The sequence below is a fragment of the Mustela lutreola genome, chromosome 6, assembly GCF_030435805.1.
Source record: "Mustela lutreola isolate mMusLut2 chromosome 6, mMusLut2.pri, whole genome shotgun sequence".
In the NCBI taxonomy this organism is placed as follows: Eukaryota; Metazoa; Chordata; class Mammalia; order Carnivora; family Mustelidae; genus Mustela; species Mustela lutreola.
The window spans coordinates 118305031-118324191 of NC_081295.1; the positions used below are offsets into that span (position 1 = coordinate 118305031).

The window sequence follows — 19161 nt, forward strand, 5'->3', positions numbered from 1 at the left end:
AAAGCTTGCCCCAGGTACTTCAGGTGGGATGTGGTGAACCAGGACTATTTCTGGGTAAAATCTCTAGCTCTTAACCACTGCTTCAGACTTTCCCAAGATGCCCTCTTTTCACCACTGCACCGCCTACACTGACCCAAAAATCCCTGGGTTTGAGCCCCTCAGAGACTTGGGCTTCCCATCGGTCCATCTGTGAAATGAAGATAAACCGATATTCAGTGACATCAACAGGGCACCTTCTCTGCGCTCAGCACTGTGCCAAGCGCCTACACGTATCAGTCCATTCAATTCTGGAAACTTCCCTAATGCCACGTACCATGATTGTCACCACTTTACTGGCTAGAAAACTGGGCCACAGGGAGGTGAAACCACGTGCCCAGCCACCTCTCAAAGTTTCCACAGGGACTAGAGATAACACAAGTAAATATCGGGCACAGAGTGGGTGTTTAGTCAACAGTATGGCCCCACATTACTTGGGCAAGTCGTTTAGCTTCTCTGAGCTGAAGCCAGGCAAGCCCTACTGTGAGGATGAACTGTGCTTGGCAAGTGGTAGGAGTCACTATTTATCAGCGTCCCCAGCTGGTGGTGGTGGTGAATTTCTGTCTTCTGAAGGTAGATTTAATTTTAGGGGCACCTGGGTGGCTCATTTGGTTAAGCACCCAACTTGATCTCAGGGTCGTGTGTTCGAGTCCCATGTTGAGCTCCACACTGGGTATGGAGTCTACAGAAAGAAAAAAAAAAAGAAGACCTAATTTTAGAAAATGAATAAAATTCATGTGGAATTGAATCTGGTAACTAATGTCAATGATCAGGCTAAAAACTGTCATTTTTAGACCAAAACAAGGTGTAATTAGGGAGACTTGAGACTGTGTTTCTTTGGAGTAAGGCCTGTTGCAATGGTGTTAGGTCAGAAGGTATTAGAAGTTATCCGTATTCCTGATCTTATTTTTATTCCTAAACTGACCCTCATTTTACTTATTTTTTAAAATTTTATTTATTTATTTGACACAGAGAGAGAGAGCAAGCACATGGATGGGGAGGGGTAGACAGAGCAGGAGAAGCAGGCTCCTTGCTGGGGGTCCTGGGACCATGACCTGAGTAGAAGGCAGACACCCAACAGACTGAGCCACCCAGGCGCCCTCCCAGACCTTCATTTTAACCAAAATCTTGATCCTCAATCCTGAATCCAGACCTGACCCAAATTTGAATATTTATATACTGTCTCTAAATTCCCCACACATGCTCACCAAATCTAGCATCACCAAGACCCAGACATTTCCTTTCATTTTTTTTCCGAGTTCCACTTTGCTACTTTCTGTCCCTCTCATGATCTGGACCTGCATTAATTTTTAATATACTTTTAAAAGATTTTGTTTATTTATTTGACAGAGAGAGAGAGATCACAAGTAGGCAGAGAGGCAGGCAGAGGTGGCGGGGGGGTGGGGAGCAGGTTCCCTGCCGAGCAGAGAGCCCAATGTGGGCCTCAATCCCAGGATCCTGAGATCATGACCCAAGCCCAAGGCAGAGGCTTAACCCACTAAGCCACCCAGGCGACCTCTTGAAGGATTTTTAAAAACATAATTGCAGGAGCGTGGGTGGCTCAGGTTGTGATCTCAGAGTCCTCGGATTCCCATGATGGGCTCTCTTCTGGAGGGAGATCTTGCCTCTCCCTCTGCCTCTGCTGCTCCCCTGCTTGTGTGCTCTCTCTCTCTGTCAAATAAATAAAATCTTTAAAAATATATAATTGCATTCAAAGCATACAAAATATGAATACATTCTCCTCAAAAGTAGGAATAAAAATGTAAAACAAAAACAAACAAACAAAAAAACAGCCTTTTCAGGGACACCTAGGTAACTCAGTTGGTTAAGCACCAGACTCTGGATTTCAGCTCCAGTCACAATCTCAGGGTCATGAGATCAAGTCCCCTGCCAGGCTCCCCAGTCAGCATGGAGTCTGGTTGAGATTTTGTCCCTCCCTCTCTTTTTGCCCCTCCCTCCATTTTCTCTCCCTCTCTCTAAAATAAATGAATAAAAACACTTTTAAAAACAAAATTAACTCGGGATGCCTGGGTGACTCAGTTGGTTGGGTATCTGCCTTTGGCTCAGGTCATGATCCCAGTGTCCAGGAACAAGCCCCTTATGCGGCGGCTCCCTGCTCAGCAGAGAGTCTGCTTCTCCCTCTCCCTCTGCCCCTTCCTCCAGCTTGTTCTCTCTTTCTTTCTCAAATAAATAAATAAACCCTTTAATAAATTAAATTAAGGAAAGAAACCTTAAAAAAAAAACAAACGATTTTATTTATTTATTTGACAGACAGAGATCACAAGTGCAGAGAGGCAGGCCAAAAGAGGGGATTGGGGGAAGCAGGCTCCCCACTGAGCAGACAGCCTGATGCGGGGCTTGATCCCAGGATCCTGGGATCATGACCTGAGCTGAAGGCAGAGGCTTTAACCCACTGAGCCACCCAGGTGCCCCTAAAGAAAGAAACCTTTTTAATAAAGTTATTTTTCACATGCTTTCAAAAGTGACTTTCCTCACATTCAAAATTATGTATTAAAATTTAAAGGCAAATATGTTTTCTAATTAATAAGTGGCAAAATGTAGGGATACCTGGGTGGTTCAGTGGGTTGAGCCTCTGCCTTCGGCTCAGGTGGTGGTCTTGGGGTCCTGGGATGGAGCCCCCACATCGGGATCTCTGCTCAGCAGGGAGCCTGCTTCCCCCTCTCCCTCTGCCTGCCTCTCTGCCTACTTGTGATCTCTCTCTGCCAAATAAATAAATAAAATCTTTTAAAAATATATTTTAAAAAATAAGTAGCAAAATGTAATTGAATTTAAATAGTTTCAGACATTTTAATTCCATCTTATTATATATGTTTAGGAAAACAGAACTGTTCCCAAAACAGCATCTGATGCGTCAATCTGAGGAACAGCAATCGCATCTCACACATTGTCCTGACCTACATATATACAAATTTAAGAGTCAATATGAATTGTTTTTAATATTATAAAACGTTCCTCAGTCGCCACGTGCACCTTTAAGATTACCAGTGCTGATTCAGGAGAACCTTCAGAACGTGAAAAGAAGCACAAGAACCCGAGGCTTTACTACTTGAGAACCTATCACATCCCTGCAACCTGAGAGGAGAGGTCTGAGAAATGCATTCATCTTTTCTTTCACTTGGAAGCGCCTGCTGTTCACACCGGCCCACACTCCAAAGCCATGTCCTCTGACCTGGGTGGTCACCCAACCCACCTTCAGTCCAGCGCAGACAGCTCTGGTTTGGAGAACAGGGAGCAAGATATGAGGCACTCCCTGACCCCCGCCCGACACCTCCAACACCCCCCAACACCTGACTCCTCCCCCCTCCTCCTTAGAACACAGATATGTCAGTTTCCACTTCACCTGATCAGATCAGCCCTGAGCCGCAGGTGCCCTCTGGTTCCTAGTCATGTGTTTGTCTGGGCTTTTTGATCCTCAGGAACCCTCTAAAGGATGGTCTTGGGGGCCTGGTCAAGGGGTGCCCCTGCCCTATTATGCAAAGTGCTTTGGTTGCTTGGAAATTTTTGCACAAGCTGTGCCTTATGCCTGGAATGTTCTCATTCCTAGTCTCTGAAAGCCTTCAGGTCTCCGTTTGTTTTAGTATATATTTATTAACTAAACTCTGCCACCAAAATAGAGTCCAAATGCGTGATCCCAAGATCAAGAGTGGCACACTTTACTGACTGAGCCAGCCAGGAACCCTGTCAGGGCTCAGCTTAAAGATTCTCTTCTTGGGGGGCATCTGGGTGGCTCAGTGGGTTAAGCCTCTGCCCTCAGCTCAGGTCATGATCCCAGGGTCCTGGGATCGAGCCCCATATTGGGCTCCCAGCTCCGCAGGGAATCTGCTTCTCCCTCTGACCTTCTCCCCCCTCATGCTCTCTCTCACTCTTTCTCTCTCTCTCAAATAAATAAATAAATAAATAAATAAAATCTTTTTAAAAAATGTTTCCTTCTTGGTGGCTTAGTCAGTTGAGCATCTGACTTCAGCTCAGGTCATGATCCCAAGGTTCTGGGATCGGGCCCTACATGGGGCTCCCTGCTCGATGGGGAGGCTCCTTCTCCTTCTCCCTATGCTGTTCCACCCACTTGTGCGTGAGCTCTGTGTGTGTGTGTGTGAAATAAATAAAATCTTTGAAAGGAAAAAACTTTCTTCTCAGACAGTCTTGGGTTAAGGGTCTGCCTTCCGCTCAGGTCGTGATCCCAGGCTCTCTACTCATCACGGAGCCCTGCTTCTCTCTCTGCCTCTGCTGCTCCCCCTGCTTGTGCTGTCTTTCCCTGTCAGATAAATAAATAAAATCTTATCAATCAATCGATCAATCAGTCCCGCCTGGATCCCACCTGCTGTTCTCACGGAATCCAGTTATTTTCGTTCTTGGTATTAAGTACCATTAATAACAGCGAGATCACACATCAATGAATTAGTGTACTTATGTCTTTACTCTGTGTCTTCCTCAGAAGAAGGTCAGCTCCGTGAGGCAGGGACCACATCCTTTTGCCCGTCACTGTATGACCTGGACTTAGCATACTGCTTGGCACAAAGTCAGTATGTTCTGGAAATATTCGTTGACCGACTCTCAGCCATGAGTTTCCTTACCTTTGATATCAGGGTGTTAATGTCTGACTTATAAACATTCTTGTGAGGGTGGGGAGAGAAGGGGAGCAGCGAGACTGACACACAGGGGCTGGTCAATAAATGCTGCTATTATTACTATTATTACTACTACTACTACTATTATTACTGTTATTGTTACTATGTATTCTGAGGCCAAAGAGGATCGAGGAATCTTGGAGGTGGCAACTTGAGGCCTATTTAGAATGGGACAGGTTTCTTGGAATAAGCTGGGCATTCCAGATGGGAACAGCTTAAGCAAAGGTGTGGAAGAGAGAGAATATAAAGGCTTTATGCACACCAATGTGACTGGATGAATAGTAGGGCTGGGGATAGCCCTGCAGTTAGAAAGGCAGACTGGGGACAGACCAGAGAGAGTCTTGTATACCAGCCCAGCCCATTTCAATTCGATCCTTAGGCAGCAGGGAGCCACTGAAAGTTTTTGAGCAGAGGTGTCAGCTGAAGAAGGGGTATTTTAGGAAGACTGATTAGGGCCCATCTGGATCAAGTGGACCAAGCAATGAAAAACAAAAAGCCTGTTTCATTCATAGCCCTTCTCTAACCCTTGTGATGGCGTAAAACATGCAAGGGTTAGGAGTAAAAGCTCTGACAGGAGTCAGATCTGGATTCACGAAGTGACCTTACAATCTGGCTGAACTTGAGCACTCCCTGAGCACTCACGTCACCTCCCTGAGCCTCAGTTCGTCCATCTGTAAAATAGAGATAATCATCTCTACCCTGCTTATCTCACTGGTTCCTGGTGTGATTTGAATGAAATAAAAAACTCATTAACTCACTGAAAAAATGAACCCCACTCATGTATCAAGTCGTGTTGCAAATGCTGAAGAGACAGGGATGAAATGGGACTGCAGTGAAAAGAGGCACATAATTCCCAATTATTGAGTGCCCACTGCATGCTCCTTTCTACCTGTCATCTCACTGAGTCTGTCACAATGCCGGGCTCGAACTCACGACCCTGAGAAACCAAGAGTCGGAGGCTTAACTGACTGAGCCACCCAGATGCCCCTCATCTCAATGAATCTAACAGTATCCTTACCAGGTCGAGCCCATTTTATAAAAGAGGAACTCGAGGCTCAGAGGACTAAGTAAGTCACCGAAGGGCCTTTAGGCCTTAAGTGACAGAGCTCAGGTTGCGGGCTCAGGGCTGACCCAATGGGTGAACCCTGCCTCCTAGCACTAAACCTTTGAACACATCTGGCTATTTCCAACTTCCAGGCCTCTATCTTGTTCCCTTACCAGGTGACATATCCCACTTTTATTTTTGCCTGTGTAACTCCTTATTCACCATCTTTTAAATTTTAGATGGGGCTTCAGGAAGCCCCAGGACAGCTGACTGGGACCCCTCCTCTGGGCTTCCTCAGCATTTAACTAAACTTCTCCCATGATATTAATCACATCAACACTATATCCTTGGGGGGCACCGGGCGGGCTGAGTTGGTGGATCGCATGACTCTTGATCTCTGGGTCATGAATGGCTCTTGAGTGGGGTCATGAGTTTGTGTCCCACCTTGGGCATAGCGATTACTTAAAAACAAACAAAAAACTATACCCCTGGTCTCTAAACTTTTTAAAAAGCATGTTCTCTATCAGTAAAAAAAAAATCTTAAGTGTACACCCATAATTAGGCATTATACTGTGTATACACCTGCTTCTGTCAGTCCATGTATACTAAATATCAGCAAACATTGGTTCTTGTTTTTTATGAAAAAAAAAAAGATAAATACAGGATCTACCTAATATTTTCTTCCCACACCCCACTGACCCCTGACAAATGACAAAGTGATACGTTAAATGGAGGCTGGGTAGGGGATGGTGGGACTGGTGGTCTGGGAACTTGGGAGTTCAGCCTTTTCCCCGCAGGGGGCTGGACCTGGGGTGGGGGGAGTCGGGCCGGAGAGGAGCACTTCCCCCCTCCCCAGCTGCCACCCTCTTGAGCCAGCGGGAGGTGGGGTGAAGTTGAGCCTGGATTAGCGAGGGAGGGCAGGGAGGCTTCCTGGAGCCGCAGGGTGGGCAGAGAAGGGGTGCGGATAGAGGAAGGCACCATGCCCCTGCAGGACGACACCCTCCGAGAGGTGTGGGCCTCAGACAGGTCCGGAAGTGCCCCCCCCACCACCTCAACCTACCTGAACCCTGGGGAACCCTGGAGGGCCCAGAGGGAGGGGCGGGGGGGGGGCGCAGAACAGGGGTGGAAGACAGACTGATTCCTTTGCTAACATCAGTGGACACGAGGAGGAAAGCCAGAGCCCGGAGGTCCAGCCGCGCCTGAAGCAGGTACGCGCCACCCCTGCTTGGAAAGGAGGCAGGGAGAACCCGCCATTGCGTGTAAACCCACGCAAGGGAGGTGATCTGGGAGTGGATCACGTCCTCCTCAGCAGCGTCTGAGGTTGCTTCCTTCCTTGTAATCTTTTTTTTTTTTTTTTTTTTGAGGGAAGGGGTGTTTTGGGGCATGGGATATCCAGGGGAAGAACTGGGACTTTGTAGTTTGGACGTGGCCATGATGCATGGGAGAGGGTCACCGTTCCCCACCCCAAGACGACGACTGCGGTTCCCCTCCCGATAATCCGCGGTTATTTCTGGCGGCTCAAGGGATTAGAGGGTCACGGACAGCCCTCAGAGCCGCCCTTTCCTTCTTCTCCTCCCTCTTGACCCCCCACTCCGCAGCGACCCGTCAAGGGGCAGAAGTTGAGGAAGAAGAGGACGGAGGCCCCGGAGTCCCCGGGCCCTAAGGGATCCAAGCCCCGGAGACCTGGAGGCGGGCTGGGCACCGAGCCCGGGAGCGCTCTCCAGGGTGAGGGACGCGGGAGGGGTGCGGCTGTCCTGGAATCCTGGGGGAGGGGGCAGTGGGGGGGGGGGACCTGGAGGGGTGGCAGCGGGCTGGGGTTGAAGCGGTTAGGGGCTAGGAGGGATGTATGAAAACCAGGGGATGGGGTGCGAAAGTGTAAAGAGCGCCCAGGGGGACCCTCACGGAGAGGAACCCGAGGAGGACAGGGTCCGGGGCTCGGGCGCCGTTGGAGGAGGGGGTCCGACCCTGCCTGACCCCGGCCTCTCGGCTCAGCCGGGCGGAGGGGGAAGCCGCGGGAGGATCCCGCCCCGCAGCCCCCAGAGGCCCGGCCGCCGCGCACCGTCTACGCCAAGTTCCTCAGGGACCCCGAGGTCAAGCGCGACCCGCGGGAAACCTTCCTGGTAGCGCGAGCCCTGGACGCGGCTGACGGTGAGACAGGGGCCGGCGGGGAGGCCGGGAGGCGGGCACTGGGGAGAAGGAGCTAGGTGGCCACACGGGAACCGCGACAGGGAGGCGGAAAACTCGGGGAAAAAACCTTCCCTGCTCTGGCCTTCTCTTAGAGTCAGAAAAGAACCTAATTCTCTTGTTCTTTACTCTGTTTTCCAGATGGGGAAACTGAGGCACAGAGCAGTTAAGAGTTTTGCCTTAACTACAGCTAGGGGCCAGAGGTAGCCCAGATGGGTCTGGCTGGAGGTCAGAAAGGGACAAGGTCAGGGAGAAGCAGAGGGTCCTGGAGGGGACAGAGAAAGCCTTACAGAGAAGGGCATTTCCCCCAGAATAGGATTGCGAAGGCCCTTGCATTCCCCCAACCCCAGCTGACTCCCCTGAACATCTTAGGGTGTCACCCCCAGGGTTTGAGGAAGGTGCTGGAACTGTGTTCCTCCTCCTGTTCCTGTTCCAGAAGGGGAGCCTCCCCCACCATAACCACTTCCCAACAATCTGGGGGGACTGGGCTCCCAGATAACGGGGCCTATGCCAGCCCCCATTATGAGAAGTTTCTACCTATAGAGGATGAGGAGGAATCAGACGAGGACCAGAAAGAGGAAGAGGAGGCAGAGGAAAAGAAACGGAAAACCCCTCTGCCACCCAAAAAGCCTCCTAAAGAGAAGACTTCTGCGGGTATCAAGGAGAGGAAGGCCAAGGCCCAGGGACAGAAGGGTGAGTGCTGAGGGTACAGAGGGCACCCACAGACTCGGAAAAGTAGCCTTGTCCTTCAGGGCTAGGCGAGAGTTGAGACATCAGGAAGTTACCCAGTACCTGGATGCAAGAGTTTCTTTCTCTGGTGTCTTCCCCGTGATGGTCCTTAAGTACCTAGATCACGATGTATCAACCGCCCTCCTCCCCCCGCCGCCCTCCTGCCTGCCCAGGAGGCTCTGTGAGCCAGGGAGGAGGGAGGATTTTAGTTTTTTTTGGTAACTCAATATAAATTATTGTTATAATTTTCATAAAAGTATCAAAGTGATTACGGTGCAAATCAGTCAATGAAATAAATGCTGTCATGGCTCCCTGGCCTGGGCTACAGGTACTGCAGGCTGATCTAAAGGGGAAGAGGGAGCTAGGACCTTGGGCCTCTGTGGGAGCGACAGTGCGCTGTCTGTAGCACCTGCTGGAGGAAGTCTCCTGGGGGAGATGGGGTGGGAGCTGGGAATCAGAGGCTCAGTTAGAAGGCCCGGCATTCATTCATTCACTTATTCATTCTGTAATGCCTACGAAGTTCCTGGTATTTGTCCTGCTCTTTATGGACTCGGGATTAAAGCACAACAAGCAGAAGACAAATCCTGGGACCTTGTCAGGCCTTTAGCCTCCCTGGGGACTGAAGGAATGATGAGTGGGTTGGAAGGCAGCCTTCAGGTTCAACAGGCTCTTCTTTGTCTAACCCCTCCCTCCATTTCCAGGGGACCTGGGAAGCCCTGTCCCCCCAGCCAAACCTCTGCGCCTTAAGAAGAAGGAGGCACCAGCGGGGGAGGGGCCCAGGATGAGAAGGACGAAGAAGAAAGGTGAGACTGGTCTCCGAAGGAACAGGGGACTCTGGGTGTGGTGGACTGTGTCTCCTTCACATCCACCCACACAGGATCTGGGGAGACTGACAGGGACCCCTCAGGGAGCCCGGCCAGAGTGAGAAAGAAGACTCCAGCAGCCTTGTTTCTGGTCCGGGAAGAAGGCTCAGCTGATAAAGCTCCGAAGAAGAAAGGTGGGTGGCTGTGGGCTCGTGTACCCTGACGTCGAGAGGCCGTCCTGGGGGTTGGGAGCCAGGACACAGGGATCAGGGTCGGGTGAGGAGCAGGTTCTGGGGTCAGACAACTTGACGGCCATCTTGCTCCGCCCTTGAACAGCTGTGTGGCCTCAGTCAGGCCTTTCTGAGTCTCTGATAACAGTAACACGGGAATACTCTCTTGTATTTGTGGGGAGGGTCCATTAAGATGTGGGGATTAGTGCTCCGCAGGGTCAGGGGCTTACAGGCTTGCTCCCCCTCCATGCCCAGGCACTTCCAAAGGCCCAGAAGAGGCCCAGAAGGAGGACGAGGAAGAGGCAGAAGAAGGGGCAGCCGTGGGGACCAAGAACAGCAATCAGAAGGGCAAAGCGAAAGGAAAAGCCAAAAAGGTTGGGATCCAGAGGGGAAGGGGGCTGAGGCCCCTTCAGGGAGCAGGGGCCTGGGTTTGGGGGACTAGAGGACGGAACCTCATAGAGTGGGGGCACAGGGCTGGGGTTAGAATCTTGGTTCCCTCCCTGATAACATGATAGGAGGACAAAGGGCACCAGACTTGTGAGAACAGAGAAGGCGGCTGAGGGGTCACTGGGCTGGGATAGGCTCCCTGAGGGCCTGATGTTATCTGGGCTCTAAGCCCTCCCCTCTGCGGCCTAACCAGCAGCCCCAGCCAGAGATGCTCACACAGCTGCCACACGAAGGGACCAGACAGGTAGACCACACAGGCAGAGCATGTTCACTGAGTTGTTAAAATGTTCTCACACTACTGCTCTGGGGCCCCAAGTGTTTTCCGCTAGCACAACCGGGATGGCCCAACCTTCTGGCAGCTGAAGGGTTAACAGGGGCAGACAAGGGCCTCCAGAACCCTCCTCCAGGCCCACCAGGGTCCATTCAGACCCAGGGGCATTCTCAGGGGCAGAACAGTTTACTAACTATTTTGAATATTGCTCTTCCTCACAAAAAGGACTCAGGCACCAACATGGACAAGCTGGAGTTAAGCAGGAGAGGGGGGTCAAACTGGAGAGAGAAAGGGATGAAAGGCTTTGAGAAACTGGTTTCCACAAGTGGAGAGATCATGCTGAGGGTAGGGCTAGGGTCTGAGCCATGTGGGTTTATTGGTTCATTCAGGAGTGGTCAGGTCTTAGGGGACTGACTCACATTAGTCAACCTTACCAGATTCCGATATATATACTGAAAGACCAGTTTCTTATCTCCCACAGGGAATATAACCGCAGTGCTACCTCCTATACAGTAGGCCCTAGAAATTCACAGCTGTGGAACTGTTTGAGTAAGCTCTGGCTTTCTCCACATCACATTCCAAACATAGTCTTACATTTCCCAAGTTTCTTCAGGAGCAGCTCAGAGTGGAGAGGAGATGCTCCCTGGCCCCACGGGCTACCGGCCTGCTCACCAACATCAGCCTCACTTCACATGCAATCCAAACCTGCCCTTGGCAAAAATGGCCAACCGCAGCCTATCAGGGATTCCTCGTGGCTTTCCTATAGCCCCTTCTCTTCCCTAATGGGAAAGTTGGGGTTGGAATCTTGGCTCTCCCTCTTAGGAGAGGGATAGAACATGAGGGCGGAGGACACTAGGTTTGTGGGGTCACCAGGCTGGGCCTAGGCCACCCTAAGGGGGAATGCCACCAAACTGTGATTCAGAGTTTTTCTATGAGCGAGATAAGCTTTTTTATTCATTCATTGTCTGACCTCTGTATTGCCGTCTGACAAAGCACCCCCAAAACTTAGTGCCTTAAGAAAACAAACATTTCTTTTCTTAGTTTCTGGAATTCAGGAATCTAGGAGGGGCCTAGCAAGATACTCTGGGCTTGGGGGGTCTGTCCCTACATTGCTGTCAAGATGTGAGTTGGGTCAGCAGTCACTCGGAAAGCTTGGCCGGAAAGAGAGGATCCACTTTGAAAATGGTTCTCTGTCATGGTTGTTGGCCGGGGCCCTCTCCATAGGGTGGCTTGAATGGTCTAATGACATAGCAGCCAACTTCACCCAGGGCTTAAGAGTGGCCCAAGGGAGACAGCAAGGAGAGGCCACCATATCTTCTATGACCAGGCCTTAGAAATTACCCCCCATCACTTGGGCTATATTCCATTGGTCAGAGAGACCAAACTCTGATAAGATGTAGAAGGGGGACTACATGACGTGTAAATACCAGGAGGCGGGGATCACTGGGCCTCATCTTGGAGGCTGGCTACTACAGTCATTGATATTTACCAGACACTGTAATGATAGCAGTGGCTAATACTCTAGAACACAGCAGTTCATACCTTTGGCCCCACCTCAGTTCACCCCTTGAGACAGTGTCCACACGGAAGTTCTTTCTAAAGCTCTGGTTCTAACAGGTACCATTTAAAGCCCAGTTCCAGGGCACCTGGGTGGCTCAGTGGGTTAAACCTCTGCCTTTGGCTCAGGTCATGATCTCAGGGTCCTGGGATCGAGCCCCACATTGGGCTCTCTGCTTAGCGGGTAGCCCACTTACTCCTCTCTCTGCCTGCCTCTCTGCCTACTTGTGATCTCTCTCTGTCAAATAAATAAATAAAATCTTAAAAAAAAAAAATAAATGAAGCCCAGTTCTACTTCTTACTAACTGTGTGAACTTGGGCAAATTGCTTAACCTCTCTGAGCCTCAACTTCCTCAGTAAATTTGGACAACAACTTCAGTAGTTACCTAAGGGAATTGAATTAGTTAATATTTAGAAGATACTTAGAGCAATGCCCAGCGCATTGGTAGACTTTATATGAGTGTTTGTTAAATACAGAGATGAAGTAAGGTCTCTCCCGGGTATCCAGCCCCAACCTCTGCATTTCTCTGGTGAAAAAACTGAGTCATATGGTATTTCAAGTGAAAGATGACCGAGTTAGTGGTGGAACCAGGATTTGAACCCAAGCTGTCTTGCTCCAGAGCCCAGGCTCTTAACCAGAAGCCAAACAAAATAATAATAAAATGCCAAACTCCCCAGAGCCTGGGGAAGTGTGGGGGCCCAACCCACCGTAGCTGGCCCATGTGTTCTCTTCCCACACAGAAAGCGGTGAGTTGTCCTGCCTGTGTCCCAGTACTGGGGACCTGCTGAGAGCAGGGGAGCCAGTGCTTCCGGGCCTGATACACACTCTGCCCCAAACCAGAAGGAGGAGAGAGCCCCATCCCCACCCATGGAAGTGGATGAGCCCCGGGAGTTTGTGCTCCAGCCTGCGCCCCAGGGCCGGACAGTACGCTGCAGGCTGACCCGGGACAAGAAGGGCATGGATCGGGGCCTGTATCCCTCCTACTTCCTGCACCTGGACACTGAGAAGAAGGTGGGTAGGGGGGAGGCGGCAGGGGAGACAGACTGTAGGTCTCAGCACCCAGGCTCGGGGAGCGGGGGCGGAGGGGGGTGCCTAGAGCCAAAATGCCAGGGGGTGGGTGGAGTCCAACACAAACAGGCCTTCCTTTCCCTCTCACACGCCTCCTTCCTTCACCTGTGTCCCCCTCTCCCCAGGTGTTTCTCCTGGCTGGCAGGAAACGGAAACGTAGCAAGACGGCCAATTACCTCATCTCCAGTGACCCCACCAATCTGTCCCGAGGAGGGGAGAATTTCATCCGGAAGCTGAGGTGGGGCTGGGAGGCCCGGGGCCATAAGAATGCCACGGCGAGTCGCTTCCGTCTCCCTGTGCCTGGCAGTGTCCGCCACAGTGGGCACTCTAAAAATGTCCCCTGCCCCAGGGCTTCCCACACGTGAATGTGCACAGATCACTTGGAAGCGTTGTTAAAATGGCCCAGTGGGTCTGAGTGTGGGGCAAGACTCTTCATTCCTAACAAGCCCCCAGGTGATGCCCAGGCTGCTGGACCAAGGACCTCACTTGACATAGGTCATAAAGTCCATGAGGGCAGGGATGGTCGGTGCCTGTTTGGTTCGTGGCTGAATTCCCAGCACCTGGTACATAGTAGCAACTCAATAAAACATTGACTAAGTGAATGCATAAACAAATATCCAGCACCTACCCTGTGCTGTGTCCCCCCATATATCTCATCTAATCCTCACTGCACATCTGAGAGGTAAGGGCAAGGGGACCCCCGAGTCATGCCTTATTTCTTATATTTATATACTTAACAAATGCTTATGAAAGGCCTACCTATGTGTCAGGCATCGTTCTAACTTCCAAATATGAATCCATTTAGTCCCCTTCTTGACCAAGTGAGTTAGATACTGCCATTAGGCCCATTTTACAGAAGGGAAAGTTGAGGCTCAGAGTTTAGCCTGCCTAGGGTCACGCAGTAAGAGATGGAGCTGAGATCTGAAGGTTGTCCAGTGTCCTCCCAGATCCAGCTTCTAAAAAGACCTCATGAGGAGCCCCTGGGACAGGGGACAAGAGTTATTCTGTCCTAAGACACCCACACCCTTGACACAGGAAGCTCTCCAAACTGTCGGTGAGGAAGGGTCTTGGAGCAGGGGTGTGGAATCCCCCAGCCCCGCCCCCAGCTCCGCCCTGTTTGCAGGTCCAATCTCCTGGGCAACCGCTTTACCGTCTTTGACAATGGGCAGAACCCGCATCGTGGAGGAGGCAGCACTAATGTAGGAAGCCTTCGGCAGGAACTGGCAGCTGTGATCTATGTGAGAATCCCCCTGGGCGCACCCCGCAGGTCACTCCCCTTCACAGGGGGTGGGTGGAGTCCAACACCTGTTAGGGGCCGGCCTAACAGGCATCTCCCTCTCAGGAAACCAATGTCCTGGGCTTCCGGGGACCCCGGCGCATGACGGTCATCATTCCTGGCATGAATTCGGACAACGAGAGGGTCCCCATCCGGCCACGAAATGTGAGCCCAGCACCTCCCTGACGATCCTGCTCCCATGTGACCCACCCATGACCCACTCCTGGGGTGCTGGGGGGGTTGCCGAGGGGCTCAGGTTGCCCATACCCAACTTCCTGGGCACATACATTCATTCTGGAAACTCATGGGATTAATTAGGGGGTTTTGTAATTGAATTCACTGAAACAAATACAATGTTTTTTTTTTTTTTTCCAGTATGTATACCACACCATCCATTCATATATTCACTCACTGAATGAATTGCACATTGTGTATATTGTACTATCCACCTTCAGTGTATAATGAGTGCTGATTATGAATCTAGGCAACTGGAAGACATCAGTGAGTAAAAAAGATCTGCCTTCATGAAGCTGGCATTCTAGGGGAGGAGACGGACCAGACCGTAGGCAATAATTGTGCAAATAAGTAAATTGTGTAGAATGTTAGAAAGTCACAAGTAATATGGAAGAAAGAAAAAGAGTGGGCCTCATTGAAAAGGTGATGTTTAAGCAAAGACCTGAAGGAGGTGAGGGAGCAAGCTGACGGATACCTGGGGAAAGAGCACCCAGGCAGAGGGAAGAGCCAGTGCAAAGGCCCTGAGGCAGGATGGTGCCTGGTGGGTCTGAGGTGAGAGGTGAGGGTTGAGTTGCAGATAGGGCCTGTATAACTGGTTTGTACTCACAGAAACAGGAAGCCACAGCAGGGTTTTCAGGAGTGACTTGATTTGCCTTTTATTTTAAAAAGCAAAGGTTGCTTGTTTGTGTGTGAGGTCTAAGGTAATAGGGAGTGATAGCCCAGGGAGAGGTGGCCTCTGCAGTGTCAGACCCTCCCTCTGCTCCTTGGCACTATGGGTCAGTGAGCTCAGGACTGCAGAGACAGGATGACTGGCCTGCTCCATACCTGTAGTGATGTCACTACTTACAATGAAAAATAACACCGTCAGCTGATCACTCATCCTTCCATGCTGGCAAGTCACACACTGTAATCAGAGGTTCAGCCAACCCATGAGGCATGAGGCATGAAAGGCTCTAGTCTCTAGGACCTGTGGGGTCCCACAGCCACTCCTTCCGGGCCTGGACTAAACACACAAAAGCTCCAGAGACAGTGCCTCCCAGGTGTGTTTGGGCTTGGTGAGAACTCCCCAGGGCCGTTCCGGGTAACTTCATCATTTTACCGTCCATCAGAGCAATCCGACATTTACTGAGAGCATTCACTCTGGGCTGTTAACTGATCTGAATAACATGCCATGCACTATTACCTTCCTTAATCCTCACAAGACCCTGTTGTGCGGGAAACTGAGGCACGGAGCTGTCAATAAAATATGATGCCTTCCCTTTAAGTATCTAATTCTGCTTATGACAGTGTAGTGGGAGAAACAGTAAGAGCAAGGTGTTATGGAGGGAGCCTCCAGCTAAGACATCTAAATCGGACACCAGGTCAGGGAGGCTTCTCAGAAGTCATGATCTTGAACCGACTCACTCTAAGCCATGATGGGACCAGTGCCAAGGGAACTGGGGAAAGAAGCATCTGAGGAGCGCTATCCCATAGACACCACTCCTTCCTTTGAGAAACTCTCTTCTGGGACATCTTATTTTAACCACTCCATCTGTCCGTTCACCTGTCCATCTCCCCACGCGCAACTGTGAGCTCCTCGGCGAACCTAGCCTGTTTGGTGCCTTCTTGTGATCAGGTGCCAGCATGCGGCTGTTCCGAAGGCCCACTGGGGGGTCAAGCGCATGGACGCCTACTGGGGGCCAAGTGCTACTTCCCTTCCCTCCACTTTGACATCCCACAGCGAAACCCCATTCTCACAGAGCTCCACCCTGCCCACAAGGACACCACAGAGACCAAGTGTCCTTTCGGGGATCCCCTGAATGGATGTCGATGTCCAGGCTGCATACCAGCACACACATGCGAAGGCAGGCCCAGGTCCCCAGGCCCCCTCCCCTTGGTCCTGAGATATCTCGGCCACCCCTAACTGTCCTCTCCCTAACACTCTACTTTGGCACCCCAGGCTAGCGATGGATTGCTGGTGCGCTGGCAGAACAAGACACTGGAGAGCCTCATTGAGCTGCACAACAAGCCACCTATCTGGAACGAAGACAGCGGCTCCTACACACTCAACTTCCAAGGCCGAGTCACACAAGCCTCGGTCAAGAACTTCCAGATTATCCATGCCGATGACCGTGAGTATTTGAGGCCCCAAGCTGGGTTGTTCCCCACCACCTCCAGGACCCTGACCCTCCCTCTGGCCTTTCCCCACCACCTGGCTGCCTCTCTCTCTCTCTCTCTCTCTCTCTCACACACACACACACACACACACACACACAAGCGTGAGCGGGTGTGCACAAAGCTGTCCTTGATCTCTGGAGCCAGAACATCTAAGAAAGTCACTCCCTCCTGCATGGACATTGACAGCATGCTCCCAGGAACCTCCGATATTCCAAGCAGTTGTCTTGGGGCTCTCTGTCCCAGGCCTTCTTTCTAGCATTGACTAGAGCCTGGTGTGGATACTGGGATATTCTGGGTAAGAAAGACTATGCTGAAGGGACAGTTAGTCTGGTGGAGCTTGAGAACCACTCAAAGAGGCTGCTGAGGCTCAGAGAAGGCAGCGCCTTCCCCAGAGTCTTTCAGCAACTCCAAAAGGTCCCACTGGCCATGAGAATTTATTTCACAGATACACAGAGCCTCCTATGTGCTAGGCACTGTTCTCTAGACTTTACAGTTATTGAATCATTAAATCTTTCAACAACCCTGTCCCCCCAATACCTGAGGAAGGTATTATTATTGTCCCTACTTGGCAGATGAGAAAACTGAGGCTCAGAGAGGGACAGCTGGCATGAGAACCCAGGTGGTCTACTTCTAGGGCCCCAGGCCCCAATCGCTTCAAGATGGCTGCCTTGCAGGGCTAGGAATTATTCATCAAGCATCTTTGAATGCCTACTCTGTTGTCCTCAAGTAAGGTCAAAGGCCTGCCCTCAAGGAGTTAGGGAAACAAGATATGCCCAGAACACAAGTAAGTAAAAATGTCCCTGTTACAGGCCTGGGGGACAGGTTCCCACTAGGGTGAAGAAGTTTGGGGTGGAAAGGTACCTCCCAAGGGACTATGGGTTCCCAGGATTGGCTGACACCGAGCAACTTCTCCATCCCCCACTCCATCCTAGGGATGTGTCCCCAGTGTCACCTGTCCCAAGGCCTTAGGAAACTGCTCTCCAGATCACATTTCTGGTGGAGCCTGGTCTACAGAGATCAGGGGTATTTTTAGCAACTTCCTGTTCCTATGGATGCTGGGGGAGGTGTTGGGACTGGGGATGGGATCCTGGACCAGATATCGGATGGAACTGAGTGGAGCCACTCAATAAGATAGAGACTCAGGGGCCAGTGAAGGGATAGAGCCTGGCAGTCTAAGACGGGACTTTGGGGCTCGGGATGGGAAGAAGGAATGAGGCCGCAGCCACTGGAAAAGGACTCTAGGCTGGGGGGAGTGTGACAGGTTCCTGTATTTAAGTGCCTGTCGTACACATAGCCCTGGGTGCCAGAAGATAAGGCAGGGTCCCTGCCCTCAGGGGCTTACAGTCAGAAGGCTGGTCAAGCTGCAGGTGGGGCCAGATGGGTCAGATAAGAAGGGGTGGATGGGTGGAGGGTGAATAATTGAGATGGAGGCTGAGGATTAGGGCCCCAAAGCAGAGGAGGGAGACTTCTCCCAAAGGTGAGGACACTGCCTGCCAGGATTGGGACCCCAGGAAATCTTGCCCCCCGCTTCTCTGTCTGTGTCCATAGCGGACTACATCGTACTGCAGTTCGGGCGCGTGGCGGAGGACGCCTTCACTCTAGACTACCGCTACCCACTGTGCGCCCTGCAGGCCTTTGCCATCGCCCTCTCCAGTTTCGACGGGAAGCTGGCCTGCGAGTGACCCCGGCAACCCCCAGCGCCCGCCAAGGATGGGGGAAGGATTCAGTGGAGGCCCGCAGGGTCCGTTCGCCAAAGCCCCCACTGAAGACTCCTCTCTTGTCCGGGGCTGACCCCTCACTGTCTCCGAGTGACCTCCACCCGCTCCCCAGCCTGGCACAGGCCGAGGCAGGGGAGGAGCTCAGACGGCGGTCCGACAGAGATGAAGAACATCTGGAGTCGGGAGCCGCACATCTGGTCGCAGAGCTAGCCTGCGCCGCTTCACCAGCCGCCCCCCTTCTCCGCCCCGCGCCCCAGTCACTTCCTGTCCAGGAGCAGTAGTCAGTGTTGTTTTAACCCCCTCCGGGATCGTCCTAAGGGCTCCGAGGAGTGGGGCGGGCTCGGAAGAGGGGGTAGGTGTTGCGGGAGGAAGACCGGGTGCCCACATCCCCAATAAAGCCGCGTCCGGAACCCGGCGAGCAGTGGTTCTTCAGCGCGTGCCGAGAACGAGGCGGCGGGAGGGGTCCGGAGCGCGGGAGAGGTCCGGAGGGCGGGCTGGAGGCCAGCCTCCCCACCCCCCAACCCCGCTCCCGCCCAGGCCCGGGGCGCTCCCGCGTCCCCTCCCCCGCGCCCAGCGCCGGTCCTACCGAAACTCGGCGGGCTCGTGGTGTCGAGACGCCCCCCGCGGGGGCCCCGGGCCGAGAGGGAGGGCCCCGGAGGTCCGGGAAGAGGGGGAAAGGGAGAAATTCGAGAAACAAGCCTCTCGGGGAGAACCAGACAAACCGGGTCCGGGCAGGGCGGGCGCAGTCGCCAGGGCGGG

At 52.0% G+C, this 19161-nt stretch overlaps 1 protein-coding gene across 1 annotated transcript; it reads left to right on the top strand.

The window, feature by feature from the left end:
* Nucleotides 1-6706: 6706 nt before the first annotated feature.
* TULP1 (TUB like protein 1) lies at nt 6707-18504 on the top strand. Its single transcript, XM_059179343.1, has 15 exons — nt 6707-6736; nt 6792-6935; nt 7326-7452; nt 7720-7875; nt 8455-8604; nt 9342-9443; nt 9518-9637; nt 9929-10047; nt 12690-12695; nt 12790-12960; nt 13143-13255; nt 14141-14255; nt 14360-14458; nt 16467-16638; nt 18233-18504. The coding sequence occupies exons 1-15, from the start codon at nt 6707-6709 to the stop codon at nt 18364-18366; spliced, it is 1758 nt and encodes a 585-aa protein (XP_059035326.1). The 3' UTR covers nt 18367-18504.
* Nucleotides 18505-19161: the final 657 nt, after the last annotated feature.

Bases quoted from the DNA above. Each gene is read 5' to 3' on its own strand.
- TULP1 (XM_059179343.1), top strand. From the start codon at position 6,707: ATGCCCCTGCAGGACGACACCCTCCGAGAG. The intron at 8,605-9,341 runs GTGAGTGCTGAG...CTCCATTTCCAG, and splicing joins CAAGGCCCAGGGACAGAAGG to GGGACCTGGGAAGCCCTGTC. The intron at 13,256-14,140 runs GTGGGGCTGGGA...CCCTGTTTGCAG, and splicing joins AATTTCATCCGGAAGCTGAG to GTCCAATCTCCTGGGCAACC.